Below are 14,822 nucleotides of genomic sequence, written 5' to 3' on the forward strand. Positions count from 1 at the left end.
AATAACGCAATAAATACATAAAATACCTGATATGACAATCAGATTCACAGTAAGTCTCAAAAAAGAGTTATAATATAGCAATTCAAGAGACCAAAAGTGAGGTATAGAATCTAAGGTAGCCCGTGACAATCTGTAAAATGTTTTGTCTAATGAGAATATTTTATCAATGTACAGTGCAAAAATCAATATCAAAAAATGAGAAAATTTGAAATAATATTTATGTACAATTCTAAAAACAGTCGGCTGTAATAGAACTGCCGCTGAAAGTTTGTGGTCGTTAACCCACGGAAAGCCAGAAAAAGATGTGGCATCAAATTCTGCCTGATAATAGATCCGCCTTTCGTCATATTTATATAGTTTTATCATTTGAAATGTCATTAAATTTTGTTTACTTGCATATTATTGATAAAAAATGAATTTTCAAATCGGTGTTTCGGTATGGAAAATAGATTTCGATGGAATTCGCTGTAACAAGCAGATACGTTGCCATGGTTACTAGCTCGCGTTGTTTAGCAGTTGTGGTTTTTGTCTCCGCCAGTGCTTTTTGGAAAGGTGATGGCTTTGTTTCTAAAAGCGTAAAACCTGTTCCTGTAGTTATTATATACGTTTCGTTTTTATACTCGTTTGAGAAACGGTTACCGGAACTGATAATCAACATGGTCGTTAAAGACAGAAGATCCAATGTTAAAAAAGATTCTTTGCAACCTTCAGCAGCACCCACGATTCCCAATGATACAAAGGTTTTAAGAAGAATAATTGCAGAAGATCCTGATTGGTCATTAGCAACAGTACCTCTTTTGAAAGATTTAGTGATAAACCATATTGTTGACAATTTTGAAAGTAAGGACTTGTCTAACTGTTTAAATACACTGTTCTGCTGATTGGTAAAAAGCATGTCATATCGTGAGACCACTGTCACACTGCTGGCTCAGATAAGTTTGGGCTATATATCAGATTATTATTTACATGGAAAATAATGTACTCTAATAAAAATAACCTCCATTTAATGTAATTCCTATTAAACATATTCAAAACTGAATTAAAATGATAATAACAACAGCTTTAGCGTATTTATGTATGTTACATTTTTCCAGAAAATCCAATACTGAAAGAACTTCATCCAAAAGATAAAAACAAAGTTCTTGATAAAATTGCACCAAAAATAGATATCATTGTAACAGCTCACTTGGTTGAAGATGAATCCTATTGGAAAAGATGTTGTAAAGCTAAGTAAGTTGCGCCAAAAAAGTTTAAATAATAGATAAATAGAACTCATACCCGTATCAGGTTAGACAAATATTTGAAAATTCCAAGTATTTCGTTTCTCTGGATCTTTTACATGTGAAGTTAGTGTCTTGTTATAACCTGCTCAGCGATTGACAGACCACACTAAATCCTGTGCGGATAGTGATAATGAAGTGAGAGAGTATTGCACACATCCCACCATCATAAGGTGGTTTTACATCCGGTGGCCAGTTACACCTTCCTTCCCCAGTGAAACAACTATCAGGTTAACTATTCCCATACTTGGCATGAAATGGTAATTGGTTGAGAGTCCAATGCCATGCAATTAGGTGCCATTAACTTTCCCCAAGATAGATATGAGAATCCTCTCCTGATTTGATCAAAGTTCAAACATAATTTTGTAGATACCACATATGTGACGTCACCAATTATGGTGGAAGCTGGAAAAGGATGTTTTTTGAAAGATATATGCAAGATGTTGTGGAAAATTTTGTACCAGAGAAAACTAGCGATGATGTAGTTACAAACGCCATTCCCCTATGCTCGAAATATGTCAAAAGATTAGACATCAAACAACTTCTTCCTCCTGTAAAAGAACCAACGAAACCCGGAGTTCAAGAGGAAGAAGCATCAGATATGGGAAGTGATGCAGGAACGGAAAGTCCTGAAATGGACCACTTTGAATTTGGAGAACTTCTGGAGAAACTTCCGAATTTGGAAGAATTCAAAGTAACTTATGGCGTGCGAGATTGTGGAATGAACTTTGAATGGAATCTTTTTCAATTCACACAACGAGATTGTCTTCTAGTTGCAAAAGCACTGCGATCCTGCACATGGTTGAAAAAAATATGTGTTCATAAAAGCAAGGTAGATGACGCAAAAGTGCGAGTTTTAGTTAGCAATCTTCTCGATCATCCTTGCCTCACTAATCTGGATCTTTCACATAATTGCATCGGTGATAAGGGTGCAAGAGGAATCGCAAAACTTATTAACAACAGGTGAATTGCTAATTTGTATATTATCGAGCTTACTTTAATTAGAGTAATATCATTGAAAATTGTTTTAAATATGTTGCAGATGCCCAAACCTCACTTCAATTACCCTTTGTGATAACATCATAAGACAAGAAGGAGCAAAAGCAATTGCATATTCCATCACAAAAAATTCAAAATTGAAGGCTCTCAACCTGAGATTGAACAGGTTAGTGTCAATCACACACTTGCACATAATTTTTTTTTTTTTAATTTCTTATATGGACATATTGCGTGGTACCATCATACACATATTGTTTCCATTGCCACGGTTACGATTATACCTAACCAGATTTAGGTTAAAAAATCAATTCTAAAAGTATTCATTTCATGCATTATAATTGCCATCAAATAGGTTTTGTTTGTCCGCCACTCATTGGATATAGTAAATTCTTCAATAGTTTCTAATCTCCAATTTGAGACACATAATAACAATTTGAGAATGCAAATGTTTTGTTCATCTGTTTGATGAAGAGTAACTAATTTTTTTACAAATTTAGGCTCATTCAGTGTCAATTTAATAATATATATCGGTTATTCCGTTTTGGAAATCCCAGGTTCAATTCATAATGAAAAACCATTCACATTAACAGAATGGGTGATGTTGGTGGTCAGGCCATTGCAAAAGCACTTTTGAACAACAACACATTAGAAGATATCAACTTATCATGTAACGACTTGACTGAACCATCAGCTGCTGTTTTCTCTCAAGTTCTCATATCTAACACTGCATTAACAACAATAAGTCTTTCAGGAAACAGAATTGGGCCAGTAAGTTGAAGTTGTAATGAAACTTATTCCAGCAGATGGGGATTTACTCTAATTGATGTGAGTCTCAACCATTCCACATTCTCTCTGCCAGGCAAAGCTAACATTTTTGACTTTGCCACCAATTACACACATCAGCTTTGCTAAATTTAAAATGGCAGAGATTTTATCGATGCCATATATTGTTTTGGCCCTCACAAATGTAACTTGGACAATTACTGATTAAAAAACAACAACCCTGGTCAAAATATATTTAGAACTGACTTCGTAACAAAATTGAAATTTTAAGGGGACTTTATGGACACCATGTATATTCTAAAATTGAGTCATGTTTAACAGAATCTATCGGTCAGGAATGCAGTTAAGATATTAGGTTTATATTGGCTCAAAATGATGATTTTGCCAAATAAAACAATTTAAATGAATATTCAATTCATTTTGGACATCATTGTCCCTATGTTTCTGAAATATCTTGATGCACGTTTGCTTGTCAAATTATAGGATGGTGGCAAGCAACTTCAAGAAGGCATGGAAGAGAACAGCACAATCACAGAGTTGGATTTGCGATTGACAGAATCTGGTCAGGAAAGTGAGTATTGTATCCAACAAGTTCTCAAAGAGAACCAAGAAAAAGCAAGATTAAAGGAATTAGAGAGAATTCCTTCAGCATCTACAGTCGCCACATAAAGAAACTAGTTTTGTGTTTATTTTATTGTGTTTACATCTGTCTAATATTATTGTACAATTGAATAAATTTTTAACCTGTTATGGTTTGTTAACAATTCACTGTAAGATTAAGGTAGATTTTTTTGCAAGTTCAAATTTTATTTTGCATGTTCAACTGCTAAAATTAGAAGAATTAAAACATAAATGAAATCATGGAACATAGTATCATGCTCAATAACAAACACAGCTACTGGCTTTAGTTTGACAATTCATTCAAACCTGATTTTCTCGCCCTGTTTTATCCTTGCTTGCATTGATCCATTATAAAAATCTTGAGCTGCTAATGGCTTACCATAAACTAATTTTGTTATTCCCACAAATGTATCCTTACATCTTACATAAATTGTTTTGGATTTCTTGTCAAAATGAACATCTCCCGGTATAGTTTTTTCAACCAAGCCTTGAGGAATTTCTTCCATGTCTAGTCTTGTCATTTTTTGTAATTTAACCCCTTTTTCTTGGTAATTCGTCCGTAATACAAAGTCTTTGTTAAATCCAAATGCCTTATACTTCCTATAAATTTCTTCTGCAGTTTGTGCCTCCCACGAAATATTGGAATGTCCAGTAGTTATTTTAGGTGCATATGAGATCTCGCCAGTTTGCTCTTTGGCATTTTCCAAATACAATTCAATATTTCCAAGACATTTGAGTAAGCATTTTGATGCAATATCTTCCAGAGCAATTCCAAGATCTTCTGAAGTCCACTCTTGTTTCACTTTTATTACTTCACTCTGTGCTAATATGCGCCCATGGTCAAATTTGCCAGACTTAATCTCCATGACAGTGATTCCAGCATTTCTATCACCATTCATTATAGTGTGTGCTAATGGTGAAGCACCTCTCCATTTTGGTAATATACTTCCATGTACATTTATCATTCCAAATTTGTAAGACTTGATGACTTTCTTAGGTAATAATTTCCCGAATGATACAACTACACCAATATCGTACTTGCAGTCTCTCGGAAACTCTGGATATGTAAATATAGGGATTTTTTCTTTGTCCGCAAATATTTTAACAGGTAATTTGCTCTGCTTCTCAGGTAAGCAGACAACCCCTAGTTTATCCACAGCTTTACCAGATTCAGCTGACAGTTTTGAGTTATTGTGAAGTGATTTTAGACATGCCTTAGAAAACACATCACTGCCAAAAAACAGCACTGATAATCTTCTGTATCTAATGGGAAATAAATTATGCCATTGTACATTGCTATGATTAAGAATTACTCTTGTTGTCTTTCTCAGCATCTTCTATTTCCCGCTTTTCCATTAGATAAGATGTCAGTTTCTGTTGTTCTTCTAATTCAAGTCTATTTTGTTCTCGTCTTTTTATTCCCTCTTCTTGTCGCAGTTTGTCTTCCAACAAACCTTCTTGCAGTCTCTGAAGTACAATGAAGGATTTATGGAAGGGCTGAATGTGAACTAATTTTTCCAAACGCCAAACCCGCATAATGTTGCTTGGAATTGACAGTGAACCATTTGACCAGGCTTTTTAAAACTCTGTCATTAGGAGTAATGGATAGGCCATCTGGGCAACACAAGGCAAAACAAGTGAACTCTCTCTCTCGATTAGAATATACTCCGCGAACAAAAGATTGGTGCTACTAGTACTAGCACCACAGGGAATGAAGCCTTTTTAAAAAGATTCATTGGATTAACATGTTTGGGATAACTCTTACCAGATAATTTGATAACTTTATCATGCTATTTCATAATCTACCAAAATTAAAAAATTCTGTAAAATAAATAAGTAGTGATACACAGCAGCACAGCTATTTTAACATTGGGACAGGATCAGTTACGTATTAATATATCCGACGAGTGACAGAGTCAAAATTGTACCAAAGTTAACCAGCCCTTATTACATTGATTTCTCTTTCTTATTTCATCACCTCATCGGGGTTCCCAACACTTTTTACACCGCAGAATGAATCTTAGTTTTAACGGACCCCCCTCCTATGTCGTATCAATTTATGTGCCAAACCATCGAGGAAGGATAAGGTTTCACAAACTAACGTTCAATACTGGCAGCAATTCGATAAGATCATGATCTATTTGTATATGCTCCAGAGTTCAGAGAAATAACTCTTTCAAATCATTTTATATTGATGTAGAATATTCAATATTTGGGGATGAATTATTATTAAATATCTTTATCATAAACTGGAAATATTATCCTAAATAGGGAGTATCATACTATCGATTTTATTTTAATAAATCTGAATGTAATAAAATAATTCTAAAATAAATGCCAACAGGCAGGGTGGAAAATTTGGAAAATGTCAGTTAAAACAAGGAGACATAAAAGTCCTACATAGGTAATCCAATCTTGTGACAGGGAATATAAGTGGAAAAATGGACGAAATTCTCTTGATCAAGTTTTAGGCTGGGGAGAATCGTAATAATAGATAAATATAAGTGAAAAAGCATGATGGCTTTATTTTTGTTCAAGTACACAATGTTTCAAACAAAATAGACTGAGGTTATTTTCTCATTTGTGTGAGTATGGGTGAATGTGTACAAGCCTTGTATAAAGCACTTGTTAAAAACCTTTTTCTAGGTTTTGACTATTTTCCGATCTTTCCGTCGCCCTTGTCTGTTCTTGTTTTTCGTGTTCTGTATTTTAGACCAGAGTTCGAAATAAAATTGTATCGCATTGTACGACAAAACAGTGAAATAAATGGCTGCAGAATACACGGGCGTGATAGCAAAATAAGAAACACACAAACAGGTAAAGGGATAAACAAAATACAAACCTCTTTGTTTCTTTTTTGGTCGTAGTGAACGTATCCAATAACTGATGAAGTGAAGGTGATAGAAGCGGCAAGAGTTGATTTGGCAGCGAACGACATGACGATTTACGGCATGATCCGTAGCAGTCAGTGATAATCAGTAAATGAAACGATGCGTAAAGGTATAGGAAAAAAAGAAAAAGGCTCACACGTTTAAGTTTGTCTTTTCAGTATGTATTTTGTCCCGATCAAGCGCGAATTCTTTTGTTGTTGTTCAAACGGAAAATATATTTCCTTTACAGCGATCATCGACGTCTTGCCGTTGCAGGACCAATCTTAGCAGCTATATATACCGTATATACGGTACTTAAGCTTACAATAAAATAACCCCGGTTTAGCCGGGACAGTACCGATTTTGACCATCTGTCCCGTCCGGTAAATTTTAATGTCCGGTCATTCAGAATTGCAGTGATAAATATATATTTTTAATAAGAATACAATTTTTTTTAACGGAGGCTGGCCACTGACTGATTCTAATTGTATATGCCATTATCGTGACTGTTGCTGCCAATCCCTTGACCCCCCCCTTCCTTATCATCATCCTGCTTCAATCCAACTATCAGTGCAGCAGTGGTTAGGATCCGCTAGCATTACAGTTACAGCCTTTCTTATCCTTGTTCGGAGTGAAAACGAAAATATTTTGCGGGCCATTTTCCGGACAGGACTTCTTGGAGATACTCCCAGACCTCTCCATGAAATTGGAAACCAAGCAGAGCAATTTCTTTACTGGCAACCAAAATCGTATCAAAGTAATATAAACGCATTCATTGACATGTTGCCGAAGTTCTATCTAAATGAGTATTGATCGGCCCTGAAAGACACAGACGCAAGTACTAGTTCAAAGTAGAATGTTTCCTGGAAAATGTATCCTGTCTACTCTAGCTAAAATTAAGAAATTATACACTGTTCAGGCTAACTGCTAACCAACACACGGAATATAAGAACAAATCCCAAAGTTTTTGTTTATTACAAAGAGAAATAAAAAATGGTTTGACAAGTCGTCCCTAAGCAGCAGCGCACAAAATACAATCCATTAACCTGTGTTTAGCTCTGGTGAGTCTAATTTCAAAATAATCTTTATTTATATACGCGAATTTGAGAACATGAACAAGAAGGAATTGATTTGGAAGATGAAATGTTGCAAATAATTCAGTATTTTAAATTGTGTGGATGAGTGCACAATACAGAAACAAACCAAATAAATCGCACCGTTTCACTACGAGATACCAATAGTCAGGTGTGATGAATGACCAGTTTTAAATAACATAGTATTTCACAAATCACAACATTGTGACAAAATTAAATAAGTACGGGGCACAATATTCGATTCTGCACACTGTACCCCACCGTCCAACTAAGATCCCATCCCGTCCAACTCCCATCTTTCAACTCAAGCAAAATCGTACAGATATTTTCTCATAAAATAAATTCTCCCAACATATGGGTTTAAATCGATGCCAAGCACTGCATAAATGTTGTGATGCTGTGGCAAGTACCCAGTGATGAAATATCCAACATGAATTCTGCTGCAGTCAATAAAACATTTTGCTGGCGAGATTTAAAGTCACAAACAAACATAAATGAATAAGTCTGTAGAAGCAGGGGAATTGGAATAAGATATTCAATCAGTAAGAATTTTTTCACCAATCAATTCAGAAAAATCATAAAACTTTCCTTGGTTTCTTAATTTTAGGAATGTTGCAGCCCTATAAACACAAGTAGAAAAGCATCAGCGATAAAGTTATTTCAAATTATGAAATTTCCATCAAAACCTCCATATGTATAATGATGCATATAGAGATGTACCAACATTAGTTGACAACCATCTGAAAATACTTATAACTTATAATTAGATTGGTGCTCCCAAACCAGTATTTGCAAATTAGTATATAATTGGTCTTTACAAAACATCTAATGAATAATCATGTTAATATAAACTTTCCAAAGCAAGCTGAATATAACAATTCGTTATTTCGATAACAAACCTAAAAACGCAATCCAAAATAATTTGAATTTAAAGGATGATTTCAGTCAGTCGGATTTTATTCTGCAATGTAGTTGTATCCTGTAATTTTACCCTTCAAGCCAATACAAACATCGTTGATATAGCAAATACTGCTATATTGGTACATCTCTAAGACGAAACCGAATATTGGAATAATTGTAACATAATATTCTAGCAGTGGTGTTTATTATAAAAATAGCAAGGTGGCACACTTATCATGATCATAATTATATTTTCCAGAATTGTAGCTAGGAATGGAGTTTTAGCAAGGTGGAACTTCACGATCTATTTTTCGTATGACAGTTTGAATTTGCAAATAAATTGTGTGATTATTACTGATTTCATGTCATTTTCTCCATAATGAGACAGCTACCTTCCTATATTATCATGAAATGCGATTAATAAATCATTGGTAACGTAAAGTAATATGAAGCCAAATTTGAGACAGTAAAACCAAAGTACTTATGTCACATTTTTCAGGAGACTTTTAGTTATCTCCTCTCATTATGGACCGATTTTTGGGTTCCAAAGTTGAACCTGTTTTGGTTTTGAATTTGGGTATTGCCGTATGTATATTTTTGGTTTTGACTATACAGATTCGAAAATAACAAAAATGTGATTTTCTCAAAACCTTAAATGAGACATAATTTGGTTCTACTGCATGAAATTCGCATCTCCGTGAACAGAATGTTACCGACAATCAGCAAGCTTAATTTGTTCATTTTCATATGGTTCAACCAAAGACTTCTCATACATAGTTCTGGCTGCTTTTTAACAATGTCACTCAGCAATTCTCTCTAAACGGCAGTTTTAGATAAATTTGGGAGAGTGTCGCCCATCGCAATTTGGTCTATATATGTATGATTTGTTAAATTTTACTATTTTGTCAAGCCTTCCTTTTTGGCCTCTGTTTCATATATGAGCAGTCTCCACATCTTTACTACAAAAACTTCAGCTTCATCATCAAGCACCATGGAAACATCTTCGTAAATTCGTTCAGGAGGACTTTTTGACATAATCTTGCTGCATATGAATTCAACCAACGTGGGTTCTTCTTCGCCAATATATTCCACAATTTTTTTAGTTATCCAAGGCTGAATTCTTTTATCCATCAAGTTGGCATCAACTTGTGACCAATCGAGATTAAAATCAAAAAGGTCTTCTTTTTTCGTAGGTATTTTATCTATCAATGCACGTACCAACTTACGCTTGTCTTCCGATGTACGCACTGGATGAACTGCATTTTTCTCCTCATGGGTATACTCAAGCGGAACCAGTTTTCTTTTTCTGGGAACTTCCTCTTCATCATCATCTTGATTGAAAACGTCAGATACTTTGAGTTTTTTGCGTTGATTTCCTCCTGGAAGCTGCATGACTGGCTCGGTTTTAGGAATGTTTTGAGCAATAGGGTAGGCTGTCGGTGACAAGCTTTGCTCATCATATTCCATTTTTATCTCTCCAGAATTTTCTGGGGTATCATTACCATTGTGTGAAATCGCTTCGAAAGTATTGAATGTGCCTTTCTTAAATGAAGTAGCAGGTTCATCCACAACAGGAACAAGATTAGCAGAGACAAGTCGAGGTCCGTTTGAGGATTTTTCTTCAGATTCAGCCTCGCTTTCACTAGAGTTAGATCCGGATTTTTCGTCCCTTTCTGACTCCGAGTCCGAACCAGATGATGAAGAAGAACTCGACGAAGTTCGCTTTTTCACAGAAGATTCTCTCTTCACAGGTGGTGGAGTGTCAGGTTTCAGTAATGGCTGCCATACATTTTCAGTTTCCTTCAAAGCTTTCGCGATTGCCGCTTCTGGGTCTGGATGGTTTTCCTCGACTAATTTTTGTCTGAGAGCATCAATCTCTTCTTGCTCCTTTTTGCGGTCTTTGTTGTCAGCATCATTTTCTCGTTCCCATTCCCTTCTACGTTTCATCATTGCACCACCAGTATAATATTTGGGATCCATTTTCAAGTCATCGTAGTCTGCAAGGAATTCTTGCAAACGTTTTGCCTCTCTCAACATTTCCTTACGAAGTATTAAATCTCGTTCATCTCTTTTCTCATATTCTCGCTTACGTCGGCGTTCGCGAACTTCCCACACTCTTAAACGTTCTTGATAAGCTTGTTCCTTTTCTCGAATTTTACGTTCAAGTCTCCTTCTTTCATAACTTTCATCATCTTCATCGTCATCATCCCGTCTCCTGGGTGACCTTGATCGACTTCTGCGAATACGAGAACTAGATCTGTGATTTGACCTGCTTCGTGACCTTCTTCTTGGTGGTGTACGTGGCCGACTTGATCTCACTGGTGTTCTGCTCCTACGAATCCTTGTAACTGGTGATCTACTGTGGCGAGTTCGAGATGGTTCCCTTCTCCTTTGTGGAGTTCGACTGCGATCCTTTTTTCTAGATCGTTCTCTCTCATCTCGTTCTTTTTCACGATGCCGACTCCGTTCTCTGTCCCGATCGTCATCTCGTTTCTCTTTTTCCTTTTCTAATCTCTTTCTTTTTTCGTCATCCTTCTTTTTTTCCTCTTCTTTTTGTTTTTGTGCTGCACGAAATGATCTTATTTCTTTACTTATGAAGTCTTTTTCACTATCTTCAAGGTCGAGATCCTTCAAATTTTCTTCCACATTATGCGACTCCCGCACCATGGGTTCCTCCATTCTTTGTACAGGGGCAGCGGGTGTAGGTTCTGGTTCATTATGTGTCGTGACAGACGTGTTAAGTTCAGCAGCATATTCTTTCATTAGTAAGTCCAAACCTGCTTTTGATTCGTCTACATTGGGAGGTGGAGCCTCGGATCCATCTTCTGGAGTTTTAATTCCATTATTTTCTTTCCATTTATTGATAATCTCTTGTGTTTTTGCATCTACTTTAACAAGGAGTTTTTTATCACCAAGTTTAAAGTCATGAAGAAGATAAATGGCACGAAGAGCTGATTCTACATCTTTATATTCACAAAATCCAAATGCTTGTAATTTTCCAGATGCTCCTTGAACCCTTTTCCAAGCATATACTGTTCCACATTTCATGAGTATTTGTCGAACCAGCGTGTCTGATGCTCTTTCCGTGATATTACTAACGAAGACAGTGACAGCAGGATTAGTTGTTCCAGAAGGGATAGCTGCAGCATTTGCCCCTGCTGCCGCCTCAACTTTAGCATTCATTCGGGCAGCTGCTTGCTGTTGCACTGCTACAGAGTTTGAAATAATAGCATGTGTTGCGCTGAAAGTTCTAACAATTTGTGGTCTTGGTGGTGCAGCTATCGTATGGATTGATGGGTTAACAACAGGTCTCATGACAACTCCAACGCTGTTTGCAGGTAAAACGGTAACATGGCGAACTGGTGCTACTTGCACCATCATAGGAGGCTGTCGAACAGGTTGAACTACTGAGGTAGCAAAAATTGACCCTGGAACCCCTGGTCGGAACGACATTCTCATTTGTTGTTGGTTCTAGATTGTCTATTGATAGAATGCATAAATAATTGTATACCTGCAAAATGAATAAAATAAAGTTTGGAAATAAGAATTTATGAATGACTACAAATTACATGCAATGAATCAATGCTCAGCGAAATCACGGTCGTGCAACTGTTTATCGCATTGGGCCAAAGCATACAATTATGGCAACGTTGAGGGCCAGACTATCGAACAACTCCTTAGCTTTTAGCAACTTGAAGCTGACTTTGCAACTGTTCATCTGTAAGCTGATACCTAAATTTCATTTTGCGCGACCACTATTTTCAAATTTAATGCTCATAGCGGTATGCACCTTAAAACATGTTGAAATGCCCATAGTGCCGTCACAAATAGAAAAAAGGATTAAAAATTCGCAGGATATGAGGTTCCACAAGTCATACAGAGGCCTGCGTATCTTGCACGTCTCTGCTTCAAATCATGCATAGTGACACTGATCATATATTGGGTTTTTATATTTTGAGCATGGAATCTTTACTATATTATCACATTGTAGAAGTACACTATATCTTATGTTAAACCTTAAGACTTTTTACTGTAGTAGCCTTGTTTAATTTTTTCGCCTTGCATGTTGATTGGTCATATTGACAAAATAATATTTAAATTTTTAACTATTTATGCAAAACATATATAAAAGATTATTAGCTAAAATATCATGGCCTTAAAATGAATTTTATCAAAGCATAATTATATATTTTCATAATAATTTGTAACCTAAAGATTCAACGAAACTCAACATACAAGTTAAAATTGAGACATAAAAAGTTATTCCACTTTCTCATTCTGATATTGTAAATTTTGAAAAATGATAACCCAAATAAACATTTTTGTTTAATTTAGAAATGGATAAGAGAGGAACATGATTATTGCCAGCATTACAAGAAGTACTATACAGAGTAGGGTAATGTGAGGAAACTATCCTGGCTAATTTCAATCCATTGCACCAGGGATATCTAATATGATTGAAATAAAATAAAGATTAGAAAGAAGGTTGTAATAATTTTCTTATTTATGAAATATGGCTATCACATTGCATGATATGTCTGAAAACCAATGTTAACATCAACTCTCTCATAACCGGAGCTATAGAAAATAAAAAAAGCATTTAACTAATTTTAGAATTTCATCATAGATCTGTGGATTGTGTTCTTTTTTATGAATTGAATCAAATGAGATGTGAATGATAGAAAAATCTTGTTGCCATATCTATTAATATGTCTGGAATTGACCAAACACAGACTATATTATGATTACAACTAGGGATGCCACTTTTGGATTTACGAATCAGATCGATTCGAATCGCATCTTTTCCGAATCGATTCAAATCAGATTTATACGATTCAGAAAAAGAGAGCAATTTACCAAAAAAAAAATTGAATTGAACGGAAATGAATGTTTCGTGATTGACTTTTTCACTGATCTGCTGTTATTAGTTTCAAATTCAGCACAACACACTCTTTTACGTACCACTCGAGATGGTGTGTGGCACAATTTCCCCCATACTACAGGTTTAGTTTTCCACTGAATGGCCTAAGTTTTTATTATGCGCAAATTTGAATGGATCGCATACCTGAAAATCCATGACAATTTTTATGAAAATTCTCCACAGGCACACCTGCACTGTGACTAAGTTATGGTATGCCAGATATGATTGGATAAAGAATCAGCTCATGACGTCTAGATAATATTTAATTTTGATTAAAATTTAATTTAAACTTCGTTCTGAGTGAAATATTTTGCGTACATTTGAAGAGAACTTTTACTGAATGAGTTCATTGGCTGGCTATGTTAATTACCAATCATGTTTCTCATCCAAAAAAATATATGTTTATTTGCGTTTGTCAGGCTTCCAATCGCGTGGCGGTAAACGAAATGAGAGGAACATAATATACATTTCTTTTTCCAGCTGTTACATTAAAAGAAATGTAGTATTTTCGTTTAATTTTGTTAGCGCGATACAAGCTGGAATAAAACATTTCAGATTATTTCTAGCAAATGTCATAGCACGTGCCAGATTTCATACCAGACCAAGCATACTGTGCGAATGTCATCTTACTTTAGTTCCAGCGACCATATTTGGTCAAGATACAGCATTGACCAATTATCGCTCGTCAGCACCGCGTCCATTATGCACATTTGAACTTTCTGAATCACGAAATCCAGAAGTGGCAACCCTAATTACAACATGTCATTGAATCACTTTTCTCTTGCATAAATGTTGAAAAAGATTATTCAGAGATGGAAAAACTAAATAGCCCACAGAAATTTACAATTTCAAAAGAACCAACAATAGAATGTCATATTCAATGAAGAAATTTGAATTGTATACAGTGCTTTTTGTTGTGCAGAAAAGTGAACATAAGGTTGTCTTCATTTGTTTATTACAGCCATGACAATTCAAAAAATGTGTTCTCAGTCACAATATAAAATGTCAACTGTCAGACTGTGCGGAATCACATTTGTATGACTGAAATATTATAAATTGTTCCTGAATCCTGAAATTTACTACATTGAATATAACCAATTTATATTCACTTAAATATGTAATTCATTTTTTACATTCTCGTTACTAACATCATAGACACATACGGTCTGACGGTACAAAATATTCCTGTACCACGCTAAACCCGAAACTTGTCGACAATAACTGAATAAACGAAGAGCCAGAGACACCCCACGACACAACTCATTGAATACCCTACAGATCCTCTTTAAAGTAAAATAACACATATGAGAACAAAATACTCACTTTTGCTCTATAATTTCATAAGACATAACAC

General features: G+C 35.4%; 3 protein-coding genes across 3 annotated transcripts; 1 reads left to right on the forward strand and 2 right to left on the reverse strand.

Annotated features, from left to right (window-relative positions):
* Positions 1-351: 351 nt before the first annotated feature.
* LOC120331627 (dynein regulatory complex subunit 5-like) lies at positions 352-3,810 on the forward strand. Its single transcript, XM_039398735.2, has 6 exons — positions 352-840; positions 1,095-1,230; positions 1,650-2,243; positions 2,323-2,445; positions 2,870-3,047; positions 3,546-3,810. Exons 1-6 carry the CDS (start codon positions 456-458, stop codon positions 3,729-3,731), a joined length of 1,602 nt encoding a protein of 533 aa, XP_039254669.2. The 5' UTR covers positions 352-455; the 3' UTR covers positions 3,732-3,810.
* Positions 3,811-3,848: 38 nt separating this feature from the next.
* Positions 3,849-6,850, reverse strand: LOC120331628 (methionyl-tRNA formyltransferase, mitochondrial-like). Its single transcript, XM_039398736.2, has 2 exons — positions 6,526-6,850; positions 3,849-5,150 (listed from the first exon to the last, which is right to left on the reverse strand). Exon 2 carries the CDS (start codon positions 5,015-5,017, stop codon positions 3,980-3,982), a length of 1,038 nt encoding a protein of 345 aa, XP_039254670.2. The 5' UTR covers positions 5,018-5,150; positions 6,526-6,850; the 3' UTR covers positions 3,849-3,979.
* Positions 6,851-7,499: 649 nt separating this feature from the next.
* LOC120330806 (RNA-binding protein 25-like) lies at positions 7,500-12,058 on the reverse strand. The gene has a single exon (XM_039397746.2). The coding sequence runs from the start codon at positions 12,004-12,006 to the stop codon at positions 9,445-9,447; it is 2,562 nt and encodes an 853-aa protein (XP_039253680.2). The 5' UTR covers positions 12,007-12,058; the 3' UTR covers positions 7,500-9,444.
* Between the last annotated feature and the right edge of the window lie 2,764 nt (positions 12,059-14,822).

Source organism: Styela clava, chromosome 6 (assembly GCF_964204865.1).
Source record: "Styela clava chromosome 6, kaStyClav1.hap1.2, whole genome shotgun sequence".
Lineage (NCBI taxonomy): Eukaryota > Metazoa > Chordata > Ascidiacea > Stolidobranchia > Styelidae > Styela > Styela clava.